Raw genomic sequence first — 12,907 nt, 5'->3', positions numbered from 1 at the left:
GAGCTCTGGTTTAATTCTGAACTTTCTTCTGTTCTGTTGCCTGAGTAGCATTTATACAAGAAACCTAGATATGTTAATCCATTATCCAAAGTATTTAATAGTTTCAAAACTTGACACTCAGACCCCCATATATAACTCAAAATACTCCCTGGTGCTAAATATTCCTAAATGTTCCATTTGACCTTCTCTCATCTTTGCTCACGTTGGCTGATAATGTCTTCTCTATTTCATGCCTACATTTCAAAACCATATCCTTTTTTTACACCCAAGGCCAAATACTATCTTCCTTATAGGTCATTCACCTAACCCTACAAACATCCTAATTTTACTTATTCCTCCTTCTTACTTTATAGAATTTCATTTAATTGCTATATCTTTGGTTAAATTTTTCCTTTTGTTAGCAAATATTTGTGAGGTAATATTGAAAGGTGCTTACAAAATTACAGGATAGTATTTTGATGTTTGAGCTAGATTAGACTTGAATTCAAACCTGGACTTTAAGGTGGTTTGTTTAAACTTCTAAATATCTCTGCCTGTTAGTTGAAGAAAATATTGACCAAAATACATAGATTGATAGGGCTGAGTATGTGAGTATATGAAGTAAAGTTCCCAATAAAGGAGGAGCTATTATTACCGTAATGACTCAGATCATCTTCCCAGTTCATCAACAGTACCTTGCAGTATCTCTCCCTCCATAGTGCTTCTGAATTGAATGGAAGCAACCCAAATTGATGGCATCTGCTGCCTGGATCTCACTGAGCTATTAGTTTTCTGACATCTGTTTTGAATTTCAAAAAGAAATGTCCATTTTTAGGCAACAGCAGCATTTTCCAGTGGCATTTCAATATGTCTCAATCCTGAAATGATTATAACTTGTGCTTGATTGAATCCAATTCAGCAGAGTCGTGAAGAAAACCCTAACCAATGAGCACATTTACTTTATAGAGGCCTGACAGAACACAGCCTCTATACAGTGAGCCAAACAACCTATGTCAGCTTTTAAAAACATGGCGCTTTGTGCTGATATTTAAATAATTCCAAGAGTGGAGCATGATAAGCTCTTGATTACCTACAGTATTGAAAGACAGGGAGCACACATAAACTCTATTTTTGTTTTTCTTTTTTTTTCATTTCTAGAGAGTTGGCAATAGTAAAGGATGCACCCAGAATATCCATAATTTGTTTCTAATGATGATAATTTACATTTTTGTGATTCCTACTTCTATTGTAAATATAAAAATAAGTTATTATTTCTTTTATCTATTCATCCTCCTGAATTATTTCCTATGTAAGCAGAATTTTCTAAAGCTCTAGCCTGATCTTTGTTTCAGCACCAAGGACAGAGTCCAAGCGAGCTTCCCACTCATCCTATTTAATTCAATACAATTTTATGTTTGGGAGGCTGGAGAGATAATACAGTGGGTAGGGCACTCGCCTTGCATGTGAATGACCTGGGTTAAATCCTTGGTATTCCATATGGTCCTCTAAGCACTTCCAGGAATAATTCCTGAGTGTAGATTCAGGAGTTACTCCTGAGTACAGCCAGGTGTGCCCAATCATCTCCCAAAATTATGTTTTTTAGTTTCTACACAGATGCTATTTCATCATATCATATTTTATTTTTAGAACACTAATTATGTGTCACTGGGGCTGGAGCGATAGCACAGTGGTAGGGCGTTTGCCTAGCACACAGCCACCATGGCCGACCCAAGTTTGATTCCTCCACCCCTCTCGGAGAGCCCGGCAAGCTACCGAGAGTATCTCGCCTGCACGGCAGAGCCTGGCAAGCTACTCCTGATGTATTCAATATGCCAAACACAGTAACAACAAAGTCTCCAATGGAAACATTACTGTGTGTAGGGTTAGGTGACTGGCCTATAAGGAAGATAGTATTTGACCTTGGGTGTAAAAAATCGATGAACAGCAGGAGGACAGTGACAGTGACAGTAATTTTGTGTCACAATATAGTATCTTTTACAAAGACTCACTAGCCTGTGGGTAAAAACTCTCATGTTAGAACAAAGTCAGGAGTTATAACACTGCATTGCAAGTATTACAGAATTGTATACAAGCCATGTGGGAAATTCAGAAGGTAGTAACTTTCAATGGTAAGGGAAAGATTTTAAACAGGAATTGGGAAAACAGAAAGACAATACAGAGAGTAGGGCATGTGCAGCTGCTTCTGCCAGCCTTGTTTCAACCTCTGGCATCACATATGGTCCCCTGAGCATTCCCTGGGTAATTCCTAAGCACAGCGCCAGAAATAGCCTTTGAGTCCCATCAGGTGTGTCCCCCAAACCAAATAAATAAATAACATTGCTTTCTGGGGCTAGAAAAATAGCTCAAAATATTAGTGGGTATGTTTTGTATGCAGGGGAACTGAGTTCAATCCCTGGACTACATAGTCTCCTGAGAACAGCTGAAGTAACCCTGAGCACTTAGTCAGGAGTATTCCCTAACCTTCATGAGTGTGGCCCAGATCTTCTTCCCTTCTGGAAAAGATTTGACATTTGGAAAAAGTAGTAAATTTGCAACACAGAGAACAGATTCACAAAGGAATACAGAGTGTAGTCAAGGATTTATGGAAACATGATTGTATGTGGTTAAAAAAGTGGGATGGAGGTATGGTGCCGCCAGTAGGTCCAACTGTACCTGTGAGACAAGTGCATCAGCAGCCTGATGGTGCCTTCAGACTTCCAGATACCCTGAAATTGCTGCTGTGCCTTTGGCCAGACCCCAAAAACTTGAGGCAAAGTTTACCAAGAAAGTAAACGGCCAAAATTTAGGTATGTGGGAAACACACCCACAAACCACCTCCAGCTCAGCTACATAAATGGAGGCATGGCCTCGCTGGTTCCTGATCGAACTGCTTAACGGCCATGATCCCAGCGACTCAGAAACAAATCTCAAAACCCAACGGCTTTTGTCAAAAATGCGTCCGGTCCCTGCAGTAGGTTACCGGTGCTGGGCCAACCCAGGTGGGAATAGGTTTTGTTCCTTGGCCTGTTCCCCCTGGCAGCCCAGTGGCCACCATTCTCCAGAGACCACTGGACAATCAGGTTTGGGCCCTCAGTGATGAGACACGTGGGGCCTCACGGGATGAGGGTAGAGCTGCCCCTTTCCTCCCCATCCCAAAGAGACTCTGAGTCGCCGCCCACAAATGGCCTCTCTGGCTCCCGATCAAGCCTTTTAATGGCCATGATCCCAGAGACTCAGAAACAAATCTCGAAATCCAGTGGCTTTTGGCAAAAATGCGTCCAGTCCCTGAAGTAGGTTACTGGTGCTGGGTAACCCCAGGTGAGAATAGGTTTCATGCCTTGGCCTGTTCCCCCTGGCAGCCCGGTGGCCACCATCCTCCAGAGGCCACTGGACAGTCAAGTTTGGGCCCACAGTGATGAGACACATGAGGCCTCACGGGATAGGGGTGGAGCCGGCCCTTTCCTCCCCACCCCAACGAGATCCCGAGTCACTGCCCATGAACAGTCTCTCTGGCTCCTGATCAAGCTGCTTAACGGCCATGTTCCCAGAGACTCAGAAACAAATCTTGAAACCCAGTGGCTTTTGGCAGAAATATGTCCAGACCCACAGTAGGTTACTGTTGCTGGGCCACCCCAGGGGGGAAAGGGTGTTGTCCCTCTTCCTGCTCCCCCTATTCGGCTCGGTGGCCGCCATCCCCTAGAGGCCACTGGACAGTCAGATTTGGGCCCTCAGTGATGAGACACGTGGGGCTTCACGAGATGGGGACTGAGCCGGCCCTTACCTCCTCGTCCCAATGAGACCCCGAGTCGCCGTCCATGAACGGCCTTTCTGGCTCCTGATCATCAAGCTGCTTAACAGCCATGATCCCAGAGACTCAGGAACAAATATCAGAACCCAGCAGTTTTTGGCATAAATCCCTCCAGATTAAAGTGTTAAAATTTTGGAATTTCAAAATCGCGTGGCCACTACTGCAGCCATGCGACATCATGTTATTCTTAACCAGCAATAGAAAACATATTGTCTACTGTTGACTTTTCAGCAGATCTGAGTGTTGGGGTAAAATCCCAAACAATAATGGTGGGTCTGGTGTCAAAATATTGAATGTGATCAAAGTAGAGAGAGAGTAATGTGGAAATCATCTGCCCCACAGGTAGGGGGAGAGTGTGGGATGGGGGTATACTGGGGTTTTGGGGGCTGGAGAATGGGCACTGGTGAAGGTACGGGTATGACTGAGACTTAAACCCGAAAGCTTTGTAACTGCTCTCACAGTGATTCAATAAATAAAGACCCTCCCGTTGATCATCGATTTGCTCGAGCGGGCCCAGTAACGTCTCCATTGGAGACTTAGTTGTTACTGTGTTTGGCATATCGAATACTCTCGGTAGCTTGCCGGGCTCTCCGAGAGGGGCGGAGGAATCGAACTCGGGTCGGCCATGTTGGCCGCTTGTAAGGCGAACGCCCTACCGCTGTGCTATATTTGATATGCCAGACACAGTAACAACAAAGTCTCCAATGGAGACGTTACTGGGCCCGCTCGAGCAAATCGATATATATATATATATATATATATATATATATATATATATCCTGCATCAATAAATAAAATTATAAAAATTTTTTTAAAAAAGTAAGGTGGAGTTTATGCCCAATTCAATGAGCTAATCAGTGGCTGAATAAATAGCAGTACTCCTACATGAAAAAAAGTGGGGTAAATCACGGTTAAGGTAAAAACTAAGGAGAAGGCTAAATCAACCATCAAGTACTCTTATACAGAACTAAGTGGATTTGCTTTTATTCTGAGGAAATTGAGCACTATTGAAGTGTTTTGAGCAGGAACATAACACTGATCAGATTTTATTTAAAAATAATTCATAAAGTAAGAGAGAGAATCACTGTCATTGTATCACTGTAGTCCCATTGATCGTCGAATTACTTGAGCAAGCGCCAATACCGTCTCTATCCTCCCAACCCTGAGATTTTAGCAGCTTCTTCTTACTCATCTTTTCCCAATGGTTGGAGGCTCTTTCAGGGTCAGGGGAATGAGACCTATTGTCGTTACTGTATTTGGTATATTGAATACACCACGGGGAACTTGCCAGGCTCTGCCCGTGCGGGCAGGATACTCTTGGTAGCTTGCCAGGCTCTCCAAGAAGCATAAATGGGTTAGGAAGTGTCTTATAATGTGTCCAGAAAGCAGCCTGGAGCATGGCGGTGGTTGGGCAGTGGTGCTCGGCTGCCAGGGCTGGGTCCCTTGGAGTTGGGAGGGCTCTCACCTGCCCCACAGCCTGTCGTGGAGTCCAGCGGCATGGTTCTGGGAACCTTCTTTTATACTCTCGTCTGGGAGGAGCATCCTTGAGTTCTGGAGGGTGGCCGATGAGGAGATTATATGGAGCCGGCAGGGTGTGGCTTATGGGTGTGATCCCTGAGTCAGCAGAGACTGGGGGAAGCAGGCAGAGGTTCTCTGCTCCAGGTCCCGTTGAGTCCTCAGTCTAAGGTCACAAAGTTCTGCATTATCTGGGTTCCATGGGACTTCATTCTTATGTGAGGCTCACCTGAGCATCCAGAAAACAGCCTGGAGCGTGATGATGGTTCGACAGTGGAGGTCAGCTTCCCGGGCTGGGTCCCTTGGGGTGGGGAGGGCTCTCACCCACCCCACACCTGGCACAGAGTCCAAGAGAGAGAATAAAGTGAAAAAAAAAAGAAATCAGAAGTCATATAGGAATAAAATTCCTCTATATGTCCCTGTACATGAGGACTCACTCCACTGTAACTCAGGTTAACCAGAAAGAGTTTAGTTGGCTCAGCTCCCATCTGCTGTTCACCAGTGTTTCACATGGACATTATATCTCCCTAGATTCTTCCAAGAAGATAAAGGACGTATTGGCTGAATTCAATAAAGATGGGAGCCTCAAAAAATATGACCTGCGTGAGGTAAGAACATTTCTATTTCAGCCTTTTTTAAGGAAAAAAAAGTACTTTCCAACTTTTCAAAAATTTCTCTCCTGATAATTTAGCTTACCCATAAAACCTGGCTTTTCAGTATATTTCCCCATAAATCTGGAGCCATTGGTATTACTTGGAACTTTGTTTCCTATGTCCTTTTTCCCTTTTCACTCTCCTATTGTACCTTCTTTTCTCTCCTCTAATCTCTCACTTTGGGTTCCCCTGCACATATTTTCTATTTAGAAATAGAACCATATTTTCTATTATGCTGAGAAAATTTAGGCAATCAAAAGAGATCTCCCACAAATTTCTTTTGGTACTCACATGCCTACACTGTTACCTTTTCTCCTATTGCCCGCAATGAACTTTCCATGCTTTTTTCTCAGTCCATGCCCTCCAGGTGTACACTCAATCTCCTCTTTATAGTCTATTGAGAGTCATTGATTGGTTCAGGAATGCGTTTCTCCCTGTCTCTCTCATGCTCTCCCTCTCCCTATTTTTTTTTGTTTGTTTGCTTGCTTGTTTTTTGCTTTTGGGGTCACACCCGGAGATGCACAGAGTTATACTCCTGGTTCATGCACTCAGGTATTACTCCTGGCAGTGCTCGGGGGACCACATGGGATGCTGGGAATCGAACCTAGGTTGGGCACATGCAAGGCAAATGCCCTACCTGCTGTGCTATCACTCCAGCCACCCCTCTCCCTGTTTATCCCTCTTTCTCTCCCTCTGTCTCTCACATACATGTCCACATGCACACACACCATCATCATCTTTCTCCTATAGTTCTTAAAAATCAATATATGAACATACGGTCATTTCTCCTGTATAAAAAAATAAAAGCATTCTCCTGAACATCACTTCTCCCTCCAGCTACCACCGCATTTCTCTCCTGCCCGTTATCACAAAGCTGTTGCAGTTATTTGTCTAAATTTCACTGCTCCATTTTCTTAAAAGCCCCACAATCAATATGCAACCTCACTCTTCCGTTCAGAGTATTGGTCAAGAGAGCCCATGAATTCCAGGTGACTAAATTCAGAGGCCATTTTCCTCAACAGCACAATGAACACAGTTGGTCAGCTCCTTCTCCACTTTTTTAATTTGAGATTCACTGCATTCTCCTGGTTTTCCTCTCACTCCTCTACTTGACATTTCTACTTAAAATTCAAACAGGCGCCTGAAGCCTAACGTGCTAAAGTGAGCTCTTTGAACTTCCCCTGTAAAATCTGTTTTTCTAGCAGTTACCCCTGCTTCAGTAAATGGTAACGCCTATTCTTCAAAGCTTTCAACCTAAAACTATTGAATCATCATCAGCTTTTCTCTTTCCCACATCCAAGTTGTCATCAAACTCTTTCACTTCACAACACCTGCACGCTCCTACCCTGACTTGAGGCATCACCATGTTCTGCCCGGATTACTCAATCACCTAAAGGGGCTCCTATTTCTGCTCTGGAGTTTGAAAAGTTTTTGAAAAGGTCTGTTGAGGATGGAGTCATCATATGGCTAGTAGTTCACTTGCCTTCCCTGTGGCTGACTCAGGTTTGATTCCAAGCACCATGTAGGGTCTCCCAAGCCTCAGAAAATGATTCCTGAGTGCAGAATCAGGAGTAAGACCTCAGCATTGCTGGATGTGGCCACAAAACAAACAAAAAGTATGTTATTATACTTCTTGGAAAATCTGCTAAAACTAAGGCCAGATCATTGCACTGCTATACTGAACAATCCTTCGTGTTTTCCTCCTTCCTTTATTCAGAGTAAAAGTCAAGGTCATTACCATGTCCACCCTTCTGTTCTCTGATCCCTCCCATAACCTCCCTCTCCTTTCTGTCCAAGCATATTGCTCTCTCAATGTTGCTAAACAAGCTAAGACTACTCTAATCTCTGCACCTGGTTTTGCCTCTGTATGGAACATCCCTTTCCCGTTATTTGTTCCTCGCTTCCTCCAAGTATTCGCTTAAATGACCTCAGTGAATGTCACTTTCCCTAGCTTAGATTTGAAATTCTCATTCTTTACACTTCTCATCCCCCTGCTCTGCCATGCTTTCGTCTTTTGTAATTTTCACCATCTGTCACTTGATATAACTTATTTAAGTGTCTCATTCACGTTCGATTTTTGTTGTTGTTGTTCACTGCTATGTTCCAGAAAAAAAATTACAGATGAGTAAATTAGATTAGATCATTTTTGCCAAGTGTCTAACACTTTACAATCCACTTAAAAAATGCACCCTCATTTGTGTTAGTGAGGTGAGGTAATTGTACGTCATGACCATAATTTGTCAACACCATTGTAAACACATACCTTAACTGTAATAAATTTTTATTGCTACCCTGTATACGGTGCCTCTTCTGTTCCTACTCCCCAGAATCTGTTGAATCTTTTTGGAAGACTACTCCCATCATTGCTTGGCCAACCAGATACCATGGTGCTCTGGCCAGCAGTGCTGGGGATCCCCAGACCTACACCTGGTAGTGCTTGTGGGACCATGCAGCTCTGACCCATGCACAGGCTTTGGATGATCACTGAACAATCTCCCTGGCCCTCTCTAAAATGTTTCCAACTCATCCCTCCCTTCGGTCCTTCAGTGACATCACTCTCGATCGTAGGAAAGTGACAGACAGGACCAACTAGGAAAGAAGCCGGTTCCCTACCTTAATCGTGTCTTTCCACAATCTTTGCGTCATCTCCTTCTCTGCTGAGCACTGAGAGTGAGCCCCAGAGCTCCTGCCCTGGAGCATGCCTTGGAGGGGCTCAGAAGAGAAAGTGCTCATTACAGGGAGAATAGGACGGGAGAAAAATGGCCAGAATTGGGGAGCAAGACTGAGCATGCATCATTCTGAAGAACTTTCCTAAGAAGTCGTGCCAAAAAGATGGCAGAGCTGACAAAAAAAAAAAAAAACCTCAAAAAACTCACTGCCCTCCTACCACACCACCCCCAGCTCCTGAAACACTTGAACAAAGCCTGGCAAGGGCTGCTAATCATCCTGTGGGCCCCAGGGCTGCCGAGTAGGAGGAGAACAATTTGGTGTGAAGGCCTGGGAGCTTTCCCAAGCTGGCAGCAGCTTGGCAGTTACCAGGCAGCTGCCACCCCCACCTCCGCCAGGCCAGCCCTGCTGGGTCCCGGCGGAGGTCTGTCACTCTGCTTCTATTCTCTCTCACAGTGGGGCTGGCTGCTAGTAGGTGTAAGGTCCCGCCAGAGGCTCGGGGAAACAACCGAGGTTTCATTTCTCATCAACTTGATGGCTTCCTGCTGCCATCAGGACGTTGTCTCCGTGAGAAAGTTGCTCGCTGTGGGAAGGGGCCTGCGCTGGGGAAAGTTTGCAGAGGTGCCAGGGGAGCCTGGAGAAGGGAGTGACACTGATCTGGGAAAGCAAGCGAGAGTCCAGCCGAGTAGAAGGGACAAGGCTGATGCAGAGATCTACGACTTGCACGCATCTATTGCATCCCTGCCACTAGCCCTCTCACTCTGAGCAAGCTGTATTCTCCCAGTTGTCCTCAGCCACAAAAGGGCAGTTCTAGGCCCATCTGACACTATTTATTGGAGACTTAAATGTGATGCCATCTAGGAAGTGTGGGGTCAGTGTTCCACCCAGTCTCTAGGAATTTATACCTTCTCTTTACTCTGGTTGTAGTGACAGTAATTGTCCAGCTAGTTCTTGCACAGAAGTTGCATTCCCTGAGAAGAAAGGGGAACGGGGCAATGGCAAGGCCTAAAATATTATGCCAAGGTCTCAGGAAATTGCCAACAGGTGTCATGGTGGCAGATTCTCTGGCTTAGGGATGGTTCTCAGGCTCCCACCCTTCCCATCACACCATTTTACTGAGCAGTTACTCTCAGCCTTGTCTGTACTCAAAAAGAGTACACTCTCTTGCGACTAAGCTCTCATTCTAAAAGTGGCACATAGCAGTGTTTCTCCGAAGATAGGCAATGTAGAGGGAGTGACAGGGATTTTCAGCACCGACATCTGTGACAGATGAAGGAATAGGAGCTTAGGACCAGGAGTCAGGTCAGAAGGCTGACCAGCCTGGGAAAATCTCTGAGTTCCAGAGCATCTGTAACATGAATGCTTCCCCATGCAAGGCTCATTCTCATGCATGGTCTATATTGCTGGGTTTATCCTTTACCACTATAGATCCATAAGTACTTGTACATACATTCAGTCATCATTACATCCTAAGTTCTCAAGCTGCCTGTCGTCTCTTTTCCTATAGCACTCAGAACTGTTGCTCTCTATTAGAATTGTAATGCCTTTACTGCGTCTCTTAAAGGTAATGACTCAAGCCTCATTCATGGTTTTGTTAAGTATCAGTACTGTGTTTGGCACCAAGAAGGTTTGGTGCATACAGGTTAGTGCATTAAACTTGGTAACCATTGAAAAAGCTAAGGGCATCCATTAGGAATTCAGCATCCATTAAAATATCAACAAACACTGATGGGATGGTGGTACCCAAAGATGAAGTAAGACATTTGACTATCTTTCAGAAGCTTAGCCAAGTCTAGATATAGTACAGGACTTGAATAAGTTGCTTAACAACTATATATTAATAGATGAAACAGTCATGAGTGTCAAAAGACAGTAACCTAGGTTGGAAAGTATAGCGGTTTGGGCACAGGAGATAATCCCAGGCAACCTGGAAGAGGTGGCATCTTGGTTGTACCTTAAAGGATGCTTAGGGTTTTAACAGGTGGAGAAGGAAGCCGTTCATGTAAAGTGCACAGAAGTTTATCTAGGAAAGAACACAGAGTTCAGGGAGGACAAAATTGTGAAGGTCCACAGGAGAAGTAATGGAAGACCAGAATGATCTCAGAACTTGAAACAGCTGCAAACATAGGCGAAAGTGGGATTATGGGATGGCTGTGGATGCCACAGGACTCAGGGAATGTGGGGGGTTACCCACTGGAATGTGGAAGTTAAACCTGTCTACATTGCTTTTTTTGTTATCTGATTCCTATTTTTCAATTTTTTTGATATCTTTTATGATGAATAGTATAGAAACAGATTAGTCCATGTGTATTATTTATCAATAAATGTTGAAGGGAATGCATGCTCAAAAATATTCTCAAGGGATATATGATTTTGAAAGTTTGGAGACAAGCAATTTCAGTTCTCCCAAGGAAAGTTAGACATCATAGCTCATGTGGTCAGAAGGGAAGGCCAGGCTCGTGGTTCTAGTAGGCAGCCACCTCTTTGGAATGATGATTTGAATGTGCTCACAGGGAGAAAAGCAGATGCTGAGAGATGCCTTCACAGCAGGGAGGGTGGAAGTATGGGTCAGAGTGAATAGATTCCACTGGGAAAAGAAGAAGAAATTATTTTTCTCTGATATACAGGGAAAAGGGGTAAGGTGTGTAAGAAAAGGGCAAAGGTGGCAAGGGTGTGGGCCTGAGAAACAGAGGACTCATGAAATAGACCAAGTCAAGGACAGTAAAGGCATGGGGAGACTGACAGCTCACAAGAAATGTGAGTCTACCATTTGCTTTGAGGTCCTGTAATCTGGTAAGACTGTCCTTGCCCTCTGTCCAACTAGATCAGACTTCCACCGCTCTGCCTGGGGCCCAGTGAACCTGCCTGTGAGTGCAGAACCAAGACTTTTTTTCTTAAACCTGACTGTGTGCATAGGAACCAGCTCTCAGATCCAGGAAGGCAGCTCCTAGACCCTCCCCCCAAAACAGGGGTTTAACAAGCTGTGAGGCTGTTGGAAGGAGAGCCAAGTAGATGCCCTAAAGGACTTTCTGATCATCGCTGTTATTCTTCACCAAAGCCGGCCTGCCCCGCAGAACTCAGAGTGGTGCTTCCTCAAGCAATTTCCAGGATCCTCTGCTGAGTTGCTGGAGAATCTGATGCCATCACAACTCAAGCCAGCGATGACTCATGGCCAACTGTTGTTGCTGTGGAGTGTTTGCTGGGTGCCACGGCACTTTCTGGTGTGATGGCTCCCAGCCTTGGACCTGAAGCCAGGCAGTGCTGGGAGAGAGACAGCCGGGAGAGCTTCAAGTTTAAGATGTGCGTTGGCTCTCCCTTCTGTCCCTGACTTCCCAAGCTTCTCTCTGTGACTAAATCTCCCCCAGAACATGTTTTGAGAGCTGCTCTGCCAGGCATGCTCCCCTGTTGCCTTGAAGGAAGGTCAGTTAGGAAAGCAATGAAGGGCAGAGCCTGTCCCTTTTTTTCTGTCTTCTCGTCTCCTGAGATGTGACCACTTGGGAATCACCTCACTTGGAGAACAGGCAGAAAATTAAGATACCACAGAAGACACGATTTTTTTTTTCTTTTTGGGTCACACCAGGTGATGCACAGGGGTTACTCATGCACTCAGGAATAACTCCTAGTGGTGCTTGGGGAACCATATGGGATGCTGGGAATCGAACCCAGGTCGGCCGTATGCAAGGCAAACGCCCTACCCGCTGTGCTATTCCTACAGCCCCGATGATTTTTTCATGTGTTCCACTACAATCTTCTTCGTCTTCACTAGGATTCCAGAGCACTGGCCTCATCCCTCCCATGTGTCTGGACTCCTGGAGAGCCCCTACAGTGACCCCCACCAACAGTGCTCAGTCTCCATCTAGTCAGATGGCTAAGTCTCCTCTGGTTCTGTCGTCGCCAGCCCCCACCCGTAACTACCAACCTGGTCTCTCTCTTTCCTCCTTTCTGCTGATCCCTGACCCTTTGCATTCCCACCCTCACTAATCCTCTCACTTCCTTCTACCTCCCCTTCCCTCTTTCTCTCCCCTGCCAGCTTCCCTTTCCTCTTCTCCCTCTCCTGGGCCTTTCTCCACTGACTTTTCCCTTGTGTTCCTTCTCAGCCGATTAGCTATGATGTCTTCAAGCTGTTCATGAGATCATACCTGGAGGTGGACCTTCCTCAGCCATTGAGTACACATCTCTTCCTGGCCTTCAGCCAGAAACCCAGACAAGAGACCCCTGACCATCCAAAGGAGGGGGCCAGCAACAGCGAGGCCTGTGGCCCAGGTACATGGACCGGTATTCTCTA

At 45.3% G+C, this 12,907-nt stretch overlaps 1 protein-coding gene across 2 annotated transcripts in view; it reads left to right on the top strand.

The window, feature by feature from the left end:
• The window catches only part of DGKG (diacylglycerol kinase gamma), a 235,443-nt gene that overhangs the window by 55,040 nt on the left and 167,496 nt on the right, over positions 1 to 12,907 (top strand). For both annotated transcript variants that reach the window (XM_056121394.1, XM_056121393.1), the window contains exons 3-4: positions 5,834 to 5,910; positions 12,720 to 12,885. In XM_056121394.1, the coding sequence (XP_055977369.1) occupies positions 5,834 to 5,910; positions 12,720 to 12,885 (243 nt within the window). The remainder of the gene's footprint in view (positions 1 to 5,833; positions 5,911 to 12,719; positions 12,886 to 12,907) is intronic.

The sequence above is a fragment of the Sorex fumeus genome, unplaced genomic scaffold, assembly GCF_029834395.1.
Source record: "Sorex fumeus unplaced genomic scaffold, SorFum_2.1 ptg000044l, whole genome shotgun sequence".
Lineage (NCBI taxonomy): Eukaryota > Metazoa > Chordata > Mammalia > Eulipotyphla > Soricidae > Sorex > Sorex fumeus.
This window is presented reverse-complemented; position numbering and strand designations above follow the sequence as displayed.